The sequence below is a fragment of the Triturus cristatus genome, chromosome 3_1 (genome assembly GCF_964204655.1).
Source record: "Triturus cristatus chromosome 3_1, aTriCri1.1, whole genome shotgun sequence".
In the NCBI taxonomy this organism is placed as follows: domain Eukaryota; kingdom Metazoa; phylum Chordata; class Amphibia; order Caudata; family Salamandridae; genus Triturus; species Triturus cristatus.
The window spans coordinates 599,884,352-599,907,305 of record NC_140583.1 but is presented as its reverse complement, the minus strand read 5'-3'; the positions used below and the strand labels follow the sequence as shown (position 1 = coordinate 599,907,305).

General features: G+C 48.5%; 1 protein-coding gene and 1 pseudogene across 2 annotated transcripts in view; one reads left to right on the top strand and one right to left on the bottom strand.

The window, feature by feature from the left end:
* ARRDC4 (arrestin domain containing 4) overlaps positions 1 to 22,954 on the bottom strand; it is a 293,969-nt gene that overhangs the window by 108,960 nt on the left and 162,055 nt on the right. For both annotated transcript variants that reach the window (XM_085644504.1, XM_085644505.1), the window contains exon 5: positions 14,636 to 14,892. In XM_085644504.1, coding sequence (XP_085500630.1) covers positions 14,636 to 14,892 — 257 coding nt within the window. The remainder of the gene's footprint in view (positions 1 to 14,635; positions 14,893 to 22,954) is intronic.
* On the top strand, positions 3,652 to 3,797 carry LOC146860605 (small nucleolar RNA SNORA17; annotated as a pseudogene).

Below are 22,954 nucleotides of genomic sequence, written 5' to 3'. Positions count from 1 at the left end.
CTGGAAAGCTATACATTTTCGACAAGAAGACAACATTCTGAATTCAGCAAGGGGTCATTTGTGTAGATCCATCAAGGTTTTCTTATAGAAACTAACAGTTAAATATAGGATATATTGAAAATTAGTTGAAAAAAACAGCATTTTGTGTCAACGTTTTCACCTGTAACTTCGTCTAATTATGACAGCTCTTTGAAAGCAATATACCATTACATCCGCTGGACATTACTGGTTGTGGGGATATATAGGACTTGGAGGTTCACCAAGAACCCGACGAACCCAGAGCCAAAAACTGAGCAGCAACTTGCAATGGTTTTTTATTATGTACCGGGTATATAGTAACTCTTCTGTAAAAATGTGTACATGGAAAAATCGGTATGAAAGACACCTATGTATTTCTGAAATGGGAACAAAATATAGAGTTTAGAAACAATAGATATTTGCACATTTCTGAAATTGGGAATACTCATAGTAGCATGAGAATTATCAGTCATTTTTTAGAATGACTTATTTTTTACACAATATCTTTCATTTGGAAGGCAGAAATGCATCGAAAGTCAATAGATAATAACAGTTCCTTTACAACTCTGAATTACCCTAAGTCTCCCGATAAAAATGGTACCTCACTTGTGTGGGTAGGCATAGTGCCCGCGACAGGAAACGGCGCAAAACGCAACGTGGTCACAACTCAATATCGCAGTGAAAATTTACCCTTTTTTGGCAAAGTGCCTAGCTCTAGTTTTTTAACCCTAGCTCTGCGGGCACCTTGGGAAACCTAGCAAACCTATACATTTTTGAAAACTAGACACCCAGGGGAATCCAGGATGGGGTGACTTGACTGCCTCCCACCAGGGTATGTTACCCAGAATCCCTTGCAAACCTAAAACATTGTCAAAAAAACCACATTTTCCCCACATTTCTGTGGTGGAAAGTTCCGGAATCTGCGTGGATCCACAAATTTCCACCCACCCCGCGTTCCCCAAAGTCTTACGAGAAAAACGGTACCTCACTTGTGTGGGTCGGCCTAGTGCCCGCGACAGGAAACGGCGCAAAACGCAACGTGGTCACACCTCAATTTCGCAGTGAAAAATGACCCTTTTTTGGCAAAATGTCTAGCTGTAGTTTTTGAACCCTAGCTCTGCGGGCACCTTGGGAAACCTAGCAAACCTATGCATTTTTGAAAACTAGACACCCAGGGGAATCCAGGATGGGGTGACTTGACTGCCTCCCACCAGGGTCTGTTACCCAGAATCCCTTGCAAACCTAAACAATTGTCAAAAAAACCACATTTTCCCCACATTTCTGTGGTGGAAAGTTCCGGAATCAGCGTGGATCCACAAATTTCCACCCACCCCGCGTTCCCCAAAGTCTTACAAGAAAAACGGTACCTCACTTGTGTGGGTCGGCCTAGTGCCCGCGACAGGAAACGGCGCAAAACGCAACGTGGTCACACCTCAATTTCGCAGTGAAAAATGACCCTTTTTTGGCAAAATGTCTAGCTGAAGTTTTTGAACCCTAGCTCTGCGGGCACCTTGGGAAACCTAGCAAACCTATACATTTTGGAAAACTAGACACCCAGGGGAATCCAGGATGGGGTGACTTGAGTGCCTCCCACCAGGGTCTGTTACCCAGAATCCCTTGCAAACCTAAAAAATTTACAAAAAAACCAAATTTTCCACACATTTCTGTGGTGGAAAGTTCCGGAAACTGTGTGGATCCACAAATTTCCACCCACCCCGCGTTCCCCAAAGTCTTACGAGAAAAATGGTACCTCACTTGTGTGGGTTGGCCTAGTGCCCGCGACAGGAAACGGTGCAAAACGCAACGTGGTCACACCTCAATTTCGCAGTGAAAAATGACCCTTTTTTGGCAAAATGTCTAGCTGTAGTTTTTGAACCCTAGCTCTGCGGGCACCTTGGGAAACCTAGCAAACCTATACATTTTTGAAAACTAGACACCCGTGTGCTTCCAGGGAGGCATGGCTTGCGTGGATCCCCCAACGTTTCCTTACCCAGAATCCCCTGCAAACCTCAATTTTAGCTGAAAAAAATCACATTTTTCACACATTTTTGTGTGGGAAAGTTGAGGCATCACCGGGCTGACACAAATTTCCTACCACCCAGCGTTCCCCCGGGTCTCCTGATAAAAATGGTGCATCACTCGTGTGGGAGGCCCAAGTACCCGCAACTGGCAAGGCCCCAAAACGTATTGAGGCGACATGAAAATTGCCTACCTCAAAACGACCTGGTTTCGCAAGGGGGGTCACCTGGGTTTTTGGCCCGGTGCTCGGCGGCCACCTAGGCGAACCTACCAAACCCACACATTTCTGAAAACTAGACACCCGGGGGATTCCAGGGAGGTATGGCTTGCGTGGATCCCCCCACGTTCACTGGTGTGGGAGGCCCTTGCCTGTCGCGGGTACTTGGGCCTCCCACACGAGTGAGGCACCGTTTTTATCGGGAGACCCGGGGGAACGCTGGGTGGTAGGAAATTTGTGTCAGCCCAGTGATGCCACAACTTTCCCACACAAAAATGTGTGAAAAAAGTGATTTTTTCAGCTAAATTTGAGGTTTGCAGGGCATTCTGGGTAAGGAAACGTTGGGGGTTCCACGCAAGCCATACCTCCCTGGAATCCCCCGGGTGTCTAGTTTTCAGAAATGTGTGGGTTTGGTAGGTTTCCCTAGATAGCCGCCAAGCCCGGGGCCAAAAACTCATGGGACCCCCTTTGCAAAACCAGGTTGTTTTGTGATAGGTAATTTTGATGTCTCCTCAATTGGTTTTGGGCCCTTGCCTGACGCGGACACTAGGCCTACCCATGCAAGTGAGGTACCATTTTTCTCTGAAGACTTTGGGGAACGCGGGGTGGGTGGAATTTTGTGGACCCATGCAGATTCCAGAACTTTCCACCACAGAAATGTGAGGAAAATTTGTTATTTTGGACACATTTTTAGGTTTGCAATGGATTCTGGGTAACAGGACCTGGTGAGAGCCAGTCAAGTCACCCCATCCTGGATTCCCCTCGGTGTCTAGTTTTAAAAAATGTACAGATTTGCCTACGTGCCAACTGCGCTAGGGCCCAAAATCCACAGGTATGCACATTGCTAAAAAAACAGGCGGCGCCCAGTGGGCTTTCTGCCGCCCTGGGGGGGAATCGGGGAAGGGGATTTCATCCCGATATGCCCCTAAAGGGGCAGAAAGACTGTGGCTATTTTTTGTGGGGGTGGGGGCATTGGTATGACTATTTTGGGCAGCCCCCACCGCCACGCATAAAAAAAGCCTGCGTACTCGCTGGCGCCCAGTGGGCTTTCTGCCCCCCCCCGGGGGCAAATCAGGGGCCGCTGCCGCCAACTACCCTCCCAGGGGGGCTGAAAGACTGGAGTTTCTCTGGGGGTGGGGTGGGGGGATTGTCATGCCCATTTTGGGGAGCCCTACCACCAACGCTAATAAAACAAAAAAATCCATGGTTGCTAGTGGCCTTTCTGCGCCCCCCAGGGGGGGCCAGATTGGGGGCTACAGCTCCCACCTGCCTCCTGGGGGGCAGAAAGACTGTCATTTTTGTGGGGAGGGAGGTTGGGGGCATTGGCGTGCCCGTTTCGTGCAGCCCCCACCCTAAAAAAAAAACTTAGAAAGTAATCCCTGGTTGTTAGTGGGCTTTCTGCCCCCCGAAGGGGCAGATTAGGGGCCAATGCCCCATCTGCCCCCGGGGGGGGCAGAAAGACTGTAGTAATTGGGGGGGTGGGGTGGGGGCATGGGCCTGCCCGTTTTGGGCAGCCCCCACCCCTATTTTTATTGCTAAAAAACTTCCCTGGGGTCTAGTGGGCTTTCTGCCCCCCCGGGGGGGCAGATTGGGGGCCGATGCCCCATCTGCCCCCCGGGGGGGCAGAAAGGCTGTAATGGTGGCGGGTGGGTGGGGGCATTGGCGTGCCCCTTGCGGGCAGCCCCCACCCTAAAAAAAAAAAGTAGAAATAAATCCCTGGTTGATAGTGGGCTTTCTGCCCCCCCGGGGGGGCAGATTGGGGGCTAACGCCCCCATCTGCTCCCCAGGGGGGGCAAAAAGACTACATTTGTCCAAACTTACATGGGGGGAGCAAAGGCCCTTGCCCAAGGGGCCGCTCCCCCCTCCCTGGTGTCTAGTGGGTGGATCCCTGCTTGGGGATCGCCATCCTGTGGCGATCCCCAAGCAGGGATCCACTGGGGAGGGGTACCATTGCATTGGATTAGAGTCTCCCCTTTCCAACGATACCTCTCCCGTCTTTGTACGTGCTCAGGGGGCTGAGATAGCCCCCTGAGCACGTAGAGAGTGAAACCTGAAATGAGCCTCTTGGCTCATTTCAGTTTCACTTTCACTGTAATGACGTCGGCGCGACGTGCGCGCCGATCGTCATTACAGTGAAAGGGGGGGGGGGCCTCGGGAGCTGGGGAAGCTCTTCCCCAGCTCCCGAGGCTATTTTGGTTGAAAGGGAATCCCTCTGGTGCCCGCACCAGAGGGATTCCCTTGGGAATGCCTCATGACGAGCTGGACTCGTCATGGGCACAGCGCGACTGTGCTCCATGACGAGCTGGACTCGTCATGGGCACAGCGCGACTGTGCTCCATGACGAGTCCAGCTCGTCATAGGCACAGAAGGGGTTAATGCAACTTAATTTTTTCATGAGCTGGTGCTGTTGAGCAAAATCATACCCATTCACCATGGATCAGTTTAGTACATGCAAATTTTATGTAACACAATTTTTCTCAAATAAGCTAACCCAGGGCTCTATATGAAGAACTAATAACAGTAAAATAATATAAACACACATGGTGGTATTCACTCAACGTGCAGTTCACTACTGTGCTCATGGAGAACTTGCATTTAAATGTACTTAATCTGTTTCTCCACTGGCTCTCACCGAGAGGGTGGGACATGCCTCTTTAAAGAGCCATTGATTGCTCTAAGGCAGTGTTTCCCCAACAATGAGTCGCAACCCGAGTCAATATTTGGTGGGTACCAAAGTCCAGGCAATAAATTAAGATGCCTTTTTAATTCTGTATTTATTGTGTCACATTTGCTGTGCTTCAAATATAGCGGTCAAATGACAGCTACATCTTCTGCTGCTTCTTTTTTAACACAGAGACTGGTGTTTATAAACACCTCTAACTTTGCTATCAGAGAAAGAACAATATTGTGAATCATGCAACCACACTGCTGGGGTGCATGAAGTATAAAGTAAACCTGCTAGATGTCATTTTTTCCTAACACACAACAAAATGTAAATACCTGTAAATGAACTGTACTTATTCAGCAGTAAGAAAAGCAGCAAAGATTTTAGTAGGAGCAGAACAAATCAAGACACTTAGGGGCAGATTAGGATGGCGGGCAGACTTTTGTTCGCCCGCCACCCTAGCGGTGCTGGGACCGGCCGCCAGTGGTGTGGCAGTCCCGCACTGGCAATTAGGATGCCACCGCCACCGTGGCGGTGGCTTCCCCTATTCCCAGCATTGTGGCGGGCGGTGCTGCACAATGCTGGGAATGCACGTTGTGCATGGTCATGCATAAGGTGACAGGCACCGTGCGGTGCCTGCCACATTGTCCATGACAATGTAGGCGGTACCATAGGTACTCCCCATGTGCCCCATCACCCCCCCAATACCCTGGGGGCCTGCAACGGGCCCCCGAAAGCAAACTCCGCCTGGCTTTCCATGGCGGGGTCTCCGCCATGGAAAGCCCTGCATCGCTGCCCATTCTAATATGGATATCCATATACAGCCCCTTTTCCGCCCGGTCGACGGGTCCCCACCACCATACTGATATGGCGGGGGAAATGGGTGGCGGGTGAAGGAAAATGTCGGGCGGATCGCCACTGCCCGCATGGCGGTGGCGATCCGCCCGACATCGTAATCAGTCCCCAAGTGAAGCACAAATAATAAATATTCGCAGAAAACTGATTTCCACTCATTACCATTTGCTTGCAGTACTGTTTTATTTATAAAACTATGTCTGTGCAAATTTAGTGACCATTTCAACTGTAAATGTGCTGGCTGCAGATAAAAATGCAGTATCACACAATGCTTTTATTACATTACAAAATCGCCCAACTTGTACCATTAAAGCTAGGTGGGTCACGAACATTTGTTGAACTAGTACCAAAAAGTGGGTCCTGGTGCAAAAACGTTTGGGATTCCTTTAGGGTACAGGTATTCGGATAAATTAGATAGGCTTACATTTTGTGATAGGCGATTTCTAACCCGAAGGTATTTCCAAAGTTGCACTGGATCAAGATAAGCAGGAGCAAGACAGGAACATTCACTTTTTTCCTTCACAGGGAAGCCAATTTATTTAAGTCACCATTTGCAATTACACATTTTGCCACATTCATCTGCTGGCTTGAGCAGGAATTAACATTGCCTCAGGACCCCAGTAATTCTGCTCTAACCGCTTTTTGTTCCAATTTCAAAATTGTTTTAGGGCTTTTCCAGAAGAAATAAAAAACAGAAGTGATAGGCACAGTAGATGTTCACAAAGTGAAAAATATTTTGGATATCGGCAGAGTACACAATATGGTAATACTATGCTAATACTAAGACATGGAAGCAAGTGCAATACTTTGCACAGCCAACTTATATTTACCCATGCCTGTTAGTCACTTGTGAGCTACCAGTTGAGGTATTCCATAATTTCTAAAGTATAAATGCAGAGATATAGCAACGGGGAGGGGTAAATCAGCATTTGGTTTAATAGAAATGTGTTCAACTTATGCTGGATTGTATTCTGTGGGGTAAGGGTGCATAATTTGTAGTTATTTCTTTGTGGTTTACTCTTCTCAAAGTAAAAGCCAAGTTTGTTCTGTGGCGTGGATTTGATTGAATTAATTTAATTTTCATGTGAAGCATATTGTTTGCACTTTCATGAAGCAAAGTTAAGCCCACGAGCTGTGGATTGATACCTTTTTTTGTATTTTTCCAATCAGATAGGAAATGTTTGATATCTTGTTTAAGGAACAGGCTAATTAGTAAAAGGATATGTGATACAAAAGGGGAAGTAGATAAGTTGCAACTGTGGTATAGTTTAGGGCCAGGTGTATATGAAAGATTTTTGTACAAATGTTTGGATTTCATCACAAAATGGCTTACCTTATGTGCAATTAATTGTATAGTGTGTTTGTATGAATGCAAGAATATATGTGGTATTTCTATAGCACAAACCAGGCAAGGTCGCAGTAGAGGGTCAAAGAAAAGCATAAAGTCAACACCTGATAGCAGAGACAACAGTTTTGTGGGCTGTCAATTCAATGTGATGTAGTGTGCTTTAAAGAGGAAAATCTTCAATTCTTTAATTAATTACTGCAGAACTAGTTCAAGATCCTGGGTGAATAGATGAAAAGGGCCTGCTGCCTTGTTTTTTCTTTTTTTATATACTTAGTCTGCAGTCTGATGGTGGTAGAGATGGTGAGCTTGTCTGCAAGATAAAGGAGGGTGCTGGTTGTGATGGCTTTGCAACTGATGCAGTTGGTTTTGTAGATGGTACGAGCTGGCAAGGGGAACCAAAGGAGTTCCCTAATGATTGGATGATGTGTTCATATTTTTTCAGGCCCTGGATGAGATGTGCTATGGTGCGTAGGATGGCTTTAAGGGGTGCCAGTGTGGAGTCTATGAGGTCAATGAGCAGGGTGTTTCACAATCGAGATGTGAAAGTATAAGAGCTTGAACAGCAGCTCTGAAGTTGCTTTCTGTAAAAAATGGATTCAGGTTTTTTTTAGAAGAGAGAGCTGGTACTAGGCCATCTTTTTTTGGCAGAGTTTCTTGATGGTGAGGCTGGTGTCCAGGGTGAATTCACGTGACTTGGCATTAAGTGAAAGTAGGGGTACGAAGCCATCAAGTTTCATGACACTAACCCTAATTTCTAACATTTCTTGTTTGTTGTTACTGGCAAATAATAGGAATTCTGTCTTGGTTAGGTTGAGCATTATATCCACTTAGGTTTGGATGATGTGCAAGTAGTGTTTGAGGTGCTGGATGTATGAAGCATATGAGTCTTTCAGATAGAGCTGTGTATCATTGGCATGTTGGTCAATCTTCATGCTGTTATCTGCAGAGTCCCAAGGAGCTCCATGTAAAGGTTGAAGATAACAGGAGACTGTATGGAACTCAGATGGGAATCGTTTGGAACTTGAAGGTTCTCAGATGACCAAATTGCCATTGGTTGCAAATGCAGGAGAAGAACCAAACAAGAACATTGCTGGTGAATCCCACTAAAGAGACCAGTGTGTGTATGAGTGTGGGATGCCCGACTGTGTCAAAGGCAGTTGAGAGATCCAGCAATGTCACGAGGCAGGGTCAACTTAATCTGTAGTCAAGAAGGCATAATCTACGATGTTCAAGGAGAAAGTCGCTGTGCAGTAGCATGATCTGAATTCTGTCTTGGTTAGGTTGAGCATTATATCCACTTAGGTTTGGATGATGTGCAAGTAGTGTTTGAGGTGCTGGATGTATGAAGCATATGAGTCTTTCAGATAGAGCTGTGTATCATTGGCATGTTGGTCAATCTTCATGCTGTTATCTGCAGAGTCCCAAGGAGCTCCATGTAAAGGTTGAAGATAACAGGAGACTGTATGGAACTCAGATGGGAATCGTTTGGAACTTGAAGGTTCTCAGATGACCAAATTGCCATTGGTTGCAAATGCAGGAGAAGAACCAAACAAGAACATTGCTGGTGAATCCCACTAAAGAGACCAGTGTGTGTATGAGTGTGGGATGCCCGACTGTGTCAAAGGCAGTTGAGAGATCCAGCAATGTCACGAGGCAGGGTCAACTTAATCTGTAGTCAAGAAGGCATAATCTACGATGTTCAAGGAGAAAGTCGCTGTGCAGTAGCATGATCTGAAGCCAGATTAGTAGTCATGCAAGAGTTGGTTCATATTAATGTGATCTTGGAGTTGAACATGTACTGCTTTCACTATAATCTAGCTGATGAATGGTACACAAGTGATAGGCTGGCAGTTGGCAAAGTAATCTGAGTCTGATGAAGGGTTTCTGGGGAGTAGGAGGATCTGATTAAACTTGGAGATGGTCTTTCTCTTCTCCATTTTCTAACTCTTGTTTGAGTCTAGCAGACCTAACAATAGTTTGGTTGGAGTAAATTATGTCCTAACTTCAACTGCACTGCTGTTGAAAATATGCAGTTGTAAAAAGTTCTACCTTTATGAGAAAAACTCAGGTAGTCAATGTGTTTGTTAAAAAGGGGATATGACAGTAATTTTCTATTATTTAGGTCTCTAACAGTTCAGGACTAATGTCTTTCCACTTTCGATGAAGAGTAGATTAATTCTCCCACAGGACAAAGGAGGAAGTCTGGGCTCTGGTGATCATTGCTGCTGTTTTGTCTGCACTGAAAAACAAGCATTGGCATAGCCAATAGGTCTCGCCTTTGGGACCTTATAAGTGTTTAGTTATGCAGCACAATAGCCTTGGTGCAGCAACATTAACTGTTGCATGGCTAAGCACGTATAAGGTCCCAAAGGCGAGACCTATTGCCTCTGCCAATGCTTCTTTTATTCCGAGCTGAACTTTGGCGAAGATGCTTTCCGCTTCAAGCCAACCTACGGTCAAGCAGCCGTTCTCGAGCGATGTTTCCACTTCCAGCCCTGTGGCTGGGAGCGACACTTAAACGATGATGCTTCTTGACTGAGCTCTTCAGCATTATTAGCCCAGTTTGCAACTTTCACCAGGAACCCGGCTCCTGGACTCGGGTATGTGACGCGGCTGCGGCCCCTCCTGGGCGGGGCGGGGCCGGACACAAGCCGTCTTTCCGTTCACCCACACCCGAGCATAGGGGGCAATGCAGGGGCAGGATCGCATGGGGCGTCAGTGCGCTACAGTAGGTTTGTTGATCTGCGCGGGAGGACGTGAAAAGCCTTCAGCATTTCCTAACGAAATACCGGCCTGACAAACAGCATACACATTCCATGCTTATGGCCAGAATAGGAGCCGGCTTCTAAGGGGAAATATATAGCACAGTCAATCAATTAAACACACAAGACTTATGTGCTCTTACGAATTCCAATATAGCATGGAAATTAAGAGGCATGCGAGGCCTCCTTTGGGTCTAATATTTCGAGTCATTGAGCTGGGAAGGGTCAACTCTTCCGAGTTTAATACGTGTATCATTGGTTTCGTTTCAATGTACGCGCGCCTCAGCAGCACGGCAGGGAGAAAAGGTGGACGTCAGGGCACAGGGATACAAGACACTGCCACTGAAGGAACATTTTCAAAGAACTTCCAGCTACTGATGCAGATGCAAACGCAAGGACTGATGAGCATCGTCCCAAGATCACACATGGTGCACAGCTCTCATGAAGCACCACATTATGTGGGCGCAGGCTTACTGATCTAACCCACAACCGAGCTCACTGACGGATTGTTATTCAGCTGCTCACTGCATACATCTAGTGTAATCAATTGCTCTTAAATGCACATCGGCGGTCACCGAAATTAATTTAAACCGCCTTCCTTTTCTTAAGTCATGGAAACAGCTGTATTTGTGTTCATATTTCTCAAAAATGTCTGTAATTCATTTCAAACAAACAACGTTTTCGGCAAAACAGCACACGCGTCTGGCGACTGTTTTTTCAGGAACATATATTTCCCGAAGAGATATTTACCAACGCGTGTACGAGCGTGAAAGTGAGGGTTTCAGAATATTGCTCGTACGGATTACTCGAAACATGCATTTCAAACTCAAACTTTAGCATCCATTTGTCAGAATTACTCTCTTCCCGTGCCTCCAGACAAGATGCGTCATCGTGCATCTTGCGTCTCAATGTGCATGGGGCAGTTGTTCTCTGGTTCACACGCCACCAGTTTACCAACTCAAGCACCAACAAGTGCCTGTGCGCTTATCCCCAACGCCATTTCATTAACAAGGCACTTTGCGGGAATTGCGGCATCCGTAGACATGCTTAATGAAAGAAATGCTAAAAACAGACCAGGTGGTCAGTTGGCATAAATAACTCTTTCCTCTCTTTACATTGTCAATCTGACGTTTAAAATCCACTCGACCACACACAGGCGTGACACCGCTTCTACAATAACAGCAAAAACATGTTGAATATAAACAGTAACTTCATAACAAGGGGCCCTTGCACAGAATGGGCGCAGAGAGTGTGAGCCACTATTTCATGGGGCGTAAAGAAGCCATATCAGGGCCAACACAGACATTATTTCCGTGCCTGAAAGCGTGTTGCCTTTCAGCTAAGCAGGCGTCATGTCAACAGCTACCACTACCAAGAACTCAGCGCACTCCGGCGACTTCGGAAATTATAGTTCTAAAATCATTCATGTGTTATTTCATACTTGCACCTGGAGTCAATATTTTCAAATCATGTAGGAAGAGTTGCAATCTAGTTGCGAATAAGAAACGGCATTTTTCCTGCTGTGTATATATGAGGCAATAGAATGCCCCGAATCAAATCTCAGATGCGTCCTGTAAATGTAAAATGCACATAATTCTTGAAAAGAGTTGACCTTTTCTCAGATAGCTTTTGGGGGGCACGCACAGCGTTCGCCAGAATGGCTAATGGTGTTTATATTTGAAGGCGAAGCTGAGAAACTCAAGTGTTTCATTTAACTTCTTGAGGGCGTAGTAGGGTGTCCTGTCAAGGTGACGTCACGTCAGAAACCGACTCCTGTGTCCGGTATTGGATGTTTGTGAGAATTGCAAAGCTTGTTTGGACATGACCCCAGGGCTGGGTGCTCATGGCAACCGAGGGTAATGATGGCGCAGGCAAAAGGGATCAAGGCGCCAGAGAGCCGGGAGAGCAGCCCGGTCTTGCTGGCCGCTGAGGAAAAGGCTTCTGGAATTCGAACACGAACAGCAATCTATCGGCAACGGCAAGTCAGGAGCTAAAAAAAAGGAGCAGAAAACAGGACGGAAGGAAAACGAAACAAGCATTGGTCGCGGGGAATGCAAAGATGGAGGCTGCAGCGGGAGAGAGAGGCAGAGAGAGTTGTGTGCGCGCGCGCCAGCCAACACGCGAGTGGTGCACGCGCAGCAGCGCCCAAACTGAAAGTAAATGCACGTTCACGTGAGCGTGAACGCAAGCATTAGGCCAGCAAAAGGATGCACTTTTAAAATCCACTTACAAAAGTCGAGCAACAGCGCATGCGCTGCTGTAGGCTCGACCTAAACACATGTATAATAAACAAAGAAACCTGAGCTCCAAGGGCAGCCCTCGAAGTTACCCCACACAGAGGAGCCCTCTGGTAACTGCTAATATAGACTTCTATTAAAATGTCCTCTCGAAATGAAAGTGATTCCTACCAACAGACAATGCATCAAAATAGGAATGCCTTTAGGAGTCACACTGAGTAAATATGTCCCTGTCACCACAACACATGAAATAACTTTTCCTGTATTTCTAGGGTTAGACCATATATTCTCAGTCATGAGTCTCTTCATACTAGTTCCTTGCTAGTTGAAAGTAATTGTGCACATGCATCATTAACTCCTTACTCTGTTCCATAGTTTGTAAATCCGGAGTTTACACTATTTGACAATAATATTCTTGCACAATTTTCCTGCTGGGCACTTGTGGCCAAATAACACATGGTACAACATTTGTGCACATGCAAAAAGCACAAGTGCCAAACAACCCGAGTGGGACAGAGGGCAAAAGGGGCACAAAAGGGAAAAAAACGAGTGGCGCAGAAGGGCACAGAAAAACGAGTGGGACAGAGGGCAGAAGGGCACAAAAAAACGAGTGGAACAGAGGGCACAAACAACGAGAGGAGCAGAGGGCAGAAAGGCACAAAAAAAGAGGGAAACGAGTGGAACAGAGGACAGAAAGGCACAAAAAAAGAGTGGAAAACGAGTGGCACAGAGGGCAGAAAGGCACAAAAACGAGTGGCACAGAGGGCAGAAGGGCACAAAAGACGAGAGGGCAGAAAGGCACAAAAAAACGAGTGGAACAGAGGGCAGAAGGGCACAAAAACGAGAGGGGCAGAAAGGAACAAACGAGTGGAACAGTGATCAGAAAGGCACAAAAAAAGGGAAAAACGAGTGGCACAGAGGGCAGAAAGGCACAAAAACGAGTGGCACAGAGGGCAGAAGGGCACAAAAACGAGAGGAGCAGAGGGCAGAAAGGAATAAAAAGAGAGGGAAAACGAGTGGAACAGAGGACAGAAATGCACACAAAAAAAGAGGGAAAAACGAGTGGCACAGAGGGCAGAAAGGCACAAAAACGAGTGGCACAGAGGGCAGAAGGGCACAAAAGAGCCACACACCGACCCACACACACACAATCCTTTGGTGAATATGTAGTGTTGGAAGGGGTCCACAGCGGCGGGGAAACCAGTGGGACAGAGGGCAAAAGGGGGAAAAACGAGGGGAACAAAAAAAACGAGAGGAACAGAGGGCAGAAAGGCACAAAACACGAGGGAAAAACGAGCGGTGCAGAGGGCAGAAGGTCACAAAAAAACGAGTGGAACAGAGGGCAGAAAAAACGAGAGGAGCAGAGGGCAGAAAGGCACAAAATAAGAGGGAAACGAGTGGAACAGAGGACAGAAAGGCACAAAACAAGAGAGAAACGAGTGGAACAGAGGTGAGGAATCTAGCTGGGCGTGCGGGGGATGGTTCTCTCGTTCTCCGGATGAAGCTGAAGCGCCAGTTACAGGACATGCAGCCGGACCCCTACTCCGCGGCCCTGTAGAAAACAGCGCGTGCAAGAGATGCCATGTGCGAAAGACTCGCCACGGCGTGCGCGCAACACTCACCCAGTCTGTCTGTGATTGGCTGCCCATGTAGCACGTGACCAGGGGGAGTCACGCGCTTTCCGGGAACCTGCCAGGTAGGACAACAAAACAAACCCAAGGAAAGAAGCATGGAGGGTCCGGGGCAGCGGAAGCAGCAGCGGAGGGGGTGAAGAGCATCACCGGAGGGCAGACCAACAGCAAGTGAGTGCAAGGGAAACAGGAAATGATATTTTGGGAGGGTGAAAGGGACCTGCCGCCAACAAGACTATTGTTGCCGGGAGACAGACTTGGGCACGAGCAGATTCTGGTCCGGGCACACTGTGAAGCGCGTTAACGGACCAGAATCGGCTCGTGCCCAAGTCTGTCTCCCTTGAGAGGCATCACGGCAACAATAGTTTCTCGTTGGCGGCAGCGCTTCGCGCTGCAACGCCAGCGAGACCTAAAAACTGTGCAGCGTGAAGCTATCTAGTGAAAGTTAGTAAAGAAACGATAAAGAACCGTGCTCTTTAATCTACATGCATGCGAAAAAATGTGCTCTTTCACATAGAAATATTACCTGAAACTCGCGTGTCAGCAAGTAACAAATGACTTAATTCCTCAGGTGTAAACACGTACCTTCTTGTTCCCAAAATGTAATCATGATCTGAACGTGTCCATCGAATTCGTACTAGTGAACGCCATTAACCAAAGAAATAGACGTGTGTCACTGAACCCTTTCCATGCTAGATGTCGGATATTCTACTAATTCTGAAATCTAAATATTATGCCGGAGAGCATGGCACAGCATTGTGTTAAACGTACAACAGAAAACACATCAAAAAGGTGTACCCTTTCATTCAATATGTATTTTGTGTGGCCTGTACACAAGGTATGATTATGTTAAAGATATTGGCAAGTTAAGCAATGTACTCACTGCCAGAGAGTACTCCACTCTGATATGGCCACAGTTTAAGATGGATGGTGTTACTGGAGGAATTTTCAGGGTTTTTCCATTCCAACTGTCAGTACTTCCAGAAGCAACGTGATTTCCGCGCACATTAGCAAGCATTTGTCGAAAGGTCTTGGTTGTTCCATTTGACCCGTAAGTCTGTATCTGGAAAATAGCTGCTTTTGGCACAATAAGACGAGAAGAGCAATTTTCAATTTCTGCATAAATTCGAATTGCTTCACCTGTGCACAAAAAAAAGGTCACTATTAAGAAACATTTATGAAAATGAAAGATGTAACTAATACAAGCCGACACAAACAACATTTGTAATGTAATAGATGATGGGCTGCACTTGCTGAACAGATGGTGTCACCTTGCTGACTCCCTTTCACAATCTCCTTTTAGACTGGCAATCCATTGAAGCATGTTAATTTCACTACTCTTTTTCAGTGCATACCTCACTCAGCCTGTTACCAGTCATTATAAAGTCCTTCAACCCAAGATCTACAACTGCGCTGAAGATGCTCCGAGTATACCAGGAAACCTATAGGGACCTACACAGCTCTGAGCTACATCACTGTATCTGAGCTCCTGACCATGTGAGGTGAGCGAATCGCAGGAAATTATCAAGGAGTTCAGCCTCTCTCCTATTCCTCAGGGTGAATCAAGTCACTAGACAAGCATACTACACCACACCACACACACTAACAAATCCCTCATCTTTATTTCTCCCATAAATTCTACTCTGCTATCACCTCATCATGTCTCCTCTTGACTGTGCAAGCTGATTTTACCTTGGAGACCCACACTTAATGCACCAAAGTCTGCGAATTATTCAAAATACTGCAAAAGGACAAATACTACACTTTCATCCAGCCCTCAAACACTATCAATAGCTTCTAGCTGTCAGAAGATGAACAACTCTCCAAGCATTAACAGATTCACCAGAGGAACCTGCTTCTCTGTATAAGGCAGCAGAATCTAGGAACTCTCGTCCACCAAACACATGAAACATATACAACCACATGAAATTTAGCAAGGTAGTTAACAAGTGGCTCTTCCCAAACTGACGATGATGGGTCACACAACAGCAGACATAATCATTTACCATCACTAGGAGGGAATTAATGTTACAGAATTCGGGCAACATACCTAATGAAATCGGAACAAATCAGCCCAAAATTGGGGTACACTACACAGCTATCACTTACTTCTCTTTGCTTCATATTAAGTATGCGGTACAAAAGAGGGTGGTGATGGACGGAGCATCAGAACCAATCAAACACTCACACCCAGTCAACAGATCTGGGTTTGATCCATCACCGTTCTTTAGCCCACTCTGCCACCCCAGTTCAGACATGGCCATATGCAAATCAGTCTGACCCTGTGCCTCATGGGAACAGTCCAGCCCGAACTGCCAAGCCCTGCCTTCCCTGGACCGGAAACAAGCTCCCTAGGACCGGTTTCTGTCATTTCAGCCGTCTTCAGCCAGGCTTGCTTAAATCCAGTGGCAAAGTGAGCAAGGGACTCACGTCTGAGCATACCCTGCCAACTTATGGCGAACAAAGCAGTACAAAAGAGGGTGGTGATGGACGGAGCATCAGAACCAATCAAACACTCACACCCAGTCAACAGATCTGGGTTTGATCCATCACCGTTCTTTAGCCCACTCTGCCACCCCAGTTCAGACATGGCCATATGCAAATCAGTCTGACCCTGTGCCTCATGGGAACAGTCCAGCCCGAACTGCCAAGCCATGCCTTCCCTGGACCGGAAACAAGCTTCCTAGGACCGGTTTCTGGCATTTCAGCCGTCTTCAGCCAGGCTTGCTTGAATCCAGTGGCAAAGTGAGCAAGGGACTCTCGTCTGAGCATACCCTGCCAACTTATGGCGAACAAAGCAGTACAAAAGAGGGTGGTGACGGACGGAGCATCAGAACCAATCAAACACTCACACCCAGTCAACAGATCTGGGTTTGATCCATCACCGTTCTTTAGCCCACTCTGCCACCCCAGTTCAGACATGGCCATATGCAAATCAGTCTGACCCTGTGCCTCATGGGAACAGTCCAGCCCGAACTGCCAAGCCATGCCTTCCCTGGACCGGAAACAAGCTTCCTAGGACCGGTTTCTGGCATTTCAGCCGTCTTCAGCCAGGCTTGCTTGAATCCAGTGGCAAAGTGAGCAAGGGACTCACGTCTGAGCATACCCTGCCAACTTATGGCGAACAAAGCGGTACAAAAGAGGGTGGTGATGGACGGAGCATCAGAACCAATCAAACACTCACACCCAGTCAACAGATCTGGGTTTGATCCATCACCGTTCTTTAGCCCACTCTGCCACCCCAGTTCAGACATGGCCATATGCAAATCAGTCTGACCCTGTGCCTCATGGGAACAGTCCAGCCCGAACTGCCAAGCCATGCCTTCCCTGGACCGGAAACAAGCTTCCTAGGACCGGTTTCTGGCATTTCAGCCGTCTTCAGCCAGGCTTGCTTGAATCCAGTGGCAAAGTGAGCAAGGGACTCACGTCTGAGCATACCCTGCCAACTTATGGCGAACAAAGCGGTACAAAAGAGGGTGGTGATGGACGGAGCATCAGAACCAATCAAACACTACACCCTATTCAATAGATCTGGGTTTGATCCATCACCGTTCTTTAGCCCACTCTGCCACCCCAGTTCAGACATGGCCATATGCAAATCAGTCTGACCCTGTGCCTCATGGGAACAGTCCAGCCCGAACCGCCAAGCCATGCCTTCCCTGGACCGAAAACAAGTTTCCTAGGACCGGTTTCTGGCATTTCAGCCGTCTTCAGCCAGGCTTGCTTGAATCCAGTGGCAAAGTGAGCAAGGGACTCACGTCTGAGCATACCCTGCCAACTTATGGCGAACAAAGCGGTACAAAAGGGGGTGGTGATGGACGGAGCATCAGAACCAATCAAACACTCACACCCAGTCAACAGATCTGGGTTTAATCCATCACCCTTCTTTAGCCCACTCTGCCACCCCAGTTCAGACATGGCCATATGCACATCAGTCTGACCCTGTGCCTCATGGGAACAGTCCAGCTTGAACTGCCAAGCCATGCCTTCCCTGGACCGAAAACAAGCTTCCTAGGACCGGTTTCTGGCATTTCAGCCGTCTTCAGCCAGGCTTGCTTGAATCCAGTGGCAAAGTGAGCAAGGGACTCATGTCTGAGCATACCCTGCCAACTTATGGCGAACAAAGCGGTACAAAAGTTGGTGGTGATGGACGGAGCATCAGAACCAATCAAACACTCACACCCAGTCAACAGATCTGGGTTTAATCCATCACCGTTCTTTAGCCCACTCTGCCACCCCAGTTCAGACATGGCCATATGCAAATCAGTCTGACCCTGTGCCTCATGGGAACAGTCCAGCCCGAACTGCCAAGCCATGCCTTCCCTGGACCGGAAACAAGCTTCCTAGGACCGGTTTCTGGCATTTCAGCCGTCTTCAGCCAGGCTTGCTTGAATCCAGTGGCAAAGTGAGCAAGGGACTCACGTCTGAGCATACCCTGCCAACTTATGGCGAACAAAGCGGTACAAAAGGGGGGTGGTGATGGACGGAGCATCAGAACCAATCAAACACTCACACCCAGTCAACAGATCTGGGTATAATCCATCACCGTTCTTTAGCCCACTCTGCCACCCCAGTTCAGACATGGCCATATGCAAATCAGTCTGACCCTGTGCCTCATGGGAACAGTCCAGCCCGAACTGCCAAGCCATGCCTTCCCTGGACCGGAAACAAGCTTCCTAGGACCGGTTTCTGGCATTTCAGCCGTCTTCAGCCAGGCTTGCTTGAATCCAGTGGCAAAGTGAGCAAGGGACTCACGTCTGAGCATACCCTGCCAACTTATGGCGAACAAAGCGGTACAAAAGGGGGTGGTGATGGACGGAGCATCAGAACCAATCAAACACTCACACCCTGTCAACAGATCTGGGTTTAATCCATCACCGTTCTTTAGCCCACTCTGCCACCCCAGTTCAGATATGGCCATATGCACATCGGTCTGACCCTGTGCCTCATGGAAACAGTCCAGCCGAACTGCCAAGCCATGCCTTCCCTGGACCGAAAACAAGCTACCTAGGACCGGTTTCTGGCATTTCAGCCGTCTTCAGCCAGGCTTGCTTGAATCCAGTGGCAAAGTGAGCAAGGGACTCACGTCTGAGCATACCCTGACAACTTATGGCGAACAAAGCGGTACAAAAGGGGGTGGTGATGGACGGAGCATCAGAACCAATCAAACACTCACACCCAGTCAACAGATCTGGGTTTAATCCATCACCGTTCTTTAGCCCACTCTGCCACCCCAGTTCAGACATGGCCATATGCAAATCAGTCTGACCCTGTGCCTCATGGGAACAGTCCAGCCCGAACTGCCAAGCCATGCCTTCCCTGGACCGGAAACAAGCTTCCTAGGACCGGTTTCTGGCATTTCAGCCGTCTTCAGCCAGGCTTGCTTGAATCCAGAGGCAAAGTGGGCAAGGGACTCACGTCTGAGCATACCCTGCCAACTTATGGCGAACAAAGCGGTACAAAAAGGGGTGGTGATGGACGGAGCATCAGAACCAATCAAACACTCACACCCAGTCAACAGATCTGGGTTTGATCCATCACCGTTCTTTAGCCCACTCTGCCACCCCAGTTCAGACATGGCCATATGCAAATCAGTCTGACCCTGTGCCTCATGGGAACAGTCCAGCCCGAACTGCCAAGCCATGCCTTCCCTGGACCGGAAACAAGCTTCCTAGGACCGGTTTCTGGCATTTCAGCCGTCTTCAGCCAGGCTTGCTTGAATCCAGTGGCAAAGTGAGCAAGGGACTCACGTCTGAGCATACCCTGCCAACTTATGGCGAACAAAGCGGTACAAAAGAGGGTGGTGATGGACGGAGCATCAGAACCAATCAAACACTACACCCTATTCAATAGATCTGGCTTTGATCCATCACCGTTCTTTAGCCCACTCTGCCACCCCAGTTCAGACATGGCCATATGCAAATCAGTCTGACCCTGTGCCTCATGGGAACAGTCCAGCCCGAACCGCCAAGCCATGCCTTCCCTGGACCGAAAACAAGCTTCCTAGGACCGGTTTCTGGCATTTCAGCCGTCTTCAGCCAGGCTTGCTTGAATCCAGTGGCAAAGTGAGCAAGGGACTCACGTCTGAGCATACCCTGCCAACTTATGGCGAACAAAGCGGTACAAAAGGGGGTGGTGATGGACGGAGCATCAGAACCAATCAAACACTCACACCCAGTCAACAGATCTGGGTTTAATCCATCACCGTTCTTTAGCCCACTCTGCCACCCCAGTTCAGACATGGCCATATGCACATCAGTCTGACCCTGTGCCTCATTGGAACAGTCCAGCTTGAACTGCCAAGCCATGCCTTCCCTGGACCGAAAACAAGCTTCCTAGGACCGGTTTCTGGCATTTCAGCCGTCTTCAGCCAGGCTTGCTTGAATCCAGTGGCAAAGTGAGCAAGGGACTCACGTCTGAGCATACCCTGCCAACTTATGGCGAACAAAGCGGTACAAAAGTTGGTGGTGATGGACGGAGCATCAGAACCAATCAAACACTCACACCCAGTCAACAGATCTGGGTTTAATCCATCACCGTTCTTTAGCCCACTCTGCCACCCCAGTTCAGACATGGCCATATGCAAATCAGTCTGACCCTGTGCCTCATGGGAACAGTCCAGCCCGAACTGCTAAGCCATGCCTTCCCTGGACCGGAAACAAGCTTCCTAGGACCGGTTTCTGGCATTTCAGCCGTCTTCAGCCAGGCTTGCTTGAATCCAGTGGCAAAGTGAGCAAGGGACTCACGTCTGAGCATACCCTGCCAACTTATGGCGAACAAAGCGGTACAAAAGGGGGGTGGTGATGGACGGAGCATCAGAACCAATCAAACACTCACACCCAGTCAACAGATCTGGGTATAATCCATCACCGTTCTTTAGCCCACTCTGCCACCCCAGTTCAGACATGGCCATATGCAAATCAGTCTGACCCTGTGCCTCATGGGAACAGTCCAGCCCGAACTGCCAAGCCATGCCTTCCCTGGACCGGAAACAAGCTTCCTAGGACCGGTTTCTGGCATTTCAGCCGTCTTCAGCCAGGCTTGCTTGAATCCAGTGGCAAAGTGAGCAAGGGACTCACGTCTGAGCATACCCTGCCAACTTATGGCGAACAAAGCGGTACAAAAGGGGGTGGTGATGGACGGAGCATCAGAACCAATCAAACACTCACACCCTGTCAACAGATCTGGGTTTAATCCATCACCGTTCTTTAGCCCACTCTGCCACCCCAGTTCAGACATGGCCATATGCACATCGGTCTGACCCTGTGCCTCATGGAAACAGTCCAGCCCGAACTGCCAAGCCATGCCTTCCCTGGACCGAAAACAAGCTACCTAGGACTGGTTTCTGGCATTTCAGCCGTCTTCAGCCAGGCTTGCTTGAATCCAGTGGCAAAGTGAGCAAGGGACTCACGTCTGAGCATACCCTGCCAACTTATGGCGAACAAAGCGGTACAAAAGGGGGTGGTGATGGACGGAGCATCAGAACCAATCAAACACTCACACCCAGTCAACAGATCTGGGTTTAATCCATCACCGTTCTTTAGCCCACTCTGCCACCCCAGTTCAGACATGGCCATATGCACATCAGTCTGACCCTGTGCCTCATGGGAACAGTCCAGCCCGAACCGCCAAGCCATGCCTTCCCTGGACCGAAAACAAGCTTCCTAGGACCGGTTTCTGGCATTTCAACCGTCTTCAGCCAGGCTTGCTTGAATCCAGTGGCAAAGTGAGCAAGGGACTCACGTCTGAGCATACCCTGCCAACTTATGGCGAACAAAGCGGTACAAAAGGTGGTGGTGATGGACGGAGCATCAGAACCAATCAAACACTCACACCCAGTTAACAGATCTGGGTTTAATCCATCACCGTTCTTTAGCCCACTCTGCCACCCCAGTTCAGACATGGCCATATGCAAATCAGTCTGACCCTGTGCCTCATGGGAACAGTCCAGCCCGAACTGCCAAGCCATGCCTTCCCTGGACCGGAAACAAGCTTCCTAGGACCGGTTTCTGGCATTTCAGCAGTCTTCAGCCAGGCTTGCTTGAATCCAGAGGCAAAGTGGGCAAGGGACTCACGTCTGAGCATACCCTGCCAACTTATGGCGAACAAAGCGGTACAAAAGAGGGTGGTGATGGACGGAGCATCAGAACCAATCAAACACTCACTCCCAGTCAACAGATCTGGGTTTGATCCATCACCGTTCTTTAGCCCACTCTGCCACCCCAGTTCAGACATGGCCATATGCAAATCAGTCTGACCCTGTGCCTCATGGGAACAGTCCAGCCCGAACCGCCAAGCCATGCCTTCCCTGGACCGAAAACAAGCTTCCTAGGACCGGTTTCTGGCATTTCAGCAGTCTTCAGCCAGGCTTGCTTGAATCCAGTGGCAAAGTGAGCAAGGGACTCACGTCTGAGCATACCCTGCCAACTTATGGCGAACAAAGCGGTACAAAAGGGGGTGGTGATGGACGGAGCATCAGAACCAATCAAACACTCACACCCAGTCAACAGATCTGGGTTTAATCCATCACCGTTCTTTAGCCCACTCTGCCACCCCAGTTCAGACATGGCCATATGCACATCGGTCTGACCCTGTGCCTCATGGGAACAGTCCAGCCCGAACTGCCAAGCCATGCCTTCCCTGGACCGAAAACAAGCTTCCTAGGACCGGTTTCTGGCATTTCAGCCGTCTTCAGCCAGGCTTGCTTGAATCCAGTGGCAAAGTGAGCAAGGGACTCACGTCTGAGCATACCCTGCCAACTTATGGCGAACAAAGCGGTACAAATGAGGGTGGTGATGGACGGAGCATCAGAACCAATCAAACACTCACACCCAGTCAACAGATCTGGGTTTGATCCATCACCGTTCTTTAGCCCACTCTGCCACCCCAGTTCAGACATGGCCATATGCAAATCAGTCTGACCCTGTGCCTCATGGGAACAGTCCAGCCCGAACCGCCAAGCCATGCCTTCCCTGGACCGAAAACAAGCTTCCTAGGAACAGTTTCTGGCATTTCAGCCGTCTTCAGCCAGGCTTGCTTGAATCCAGTGGCAAAGTGAGCAAGGGACTCACGTCTGAGCATACCCTGCCAACTTATGGCGAACAAAGCGGTACAAAAGGGGGTGGTGATGGACGGAGCATCAGAACCAATCAAACACTCACACCCAGTCAACAGATCTGGGTTTAATCCATCACCGTTCTTT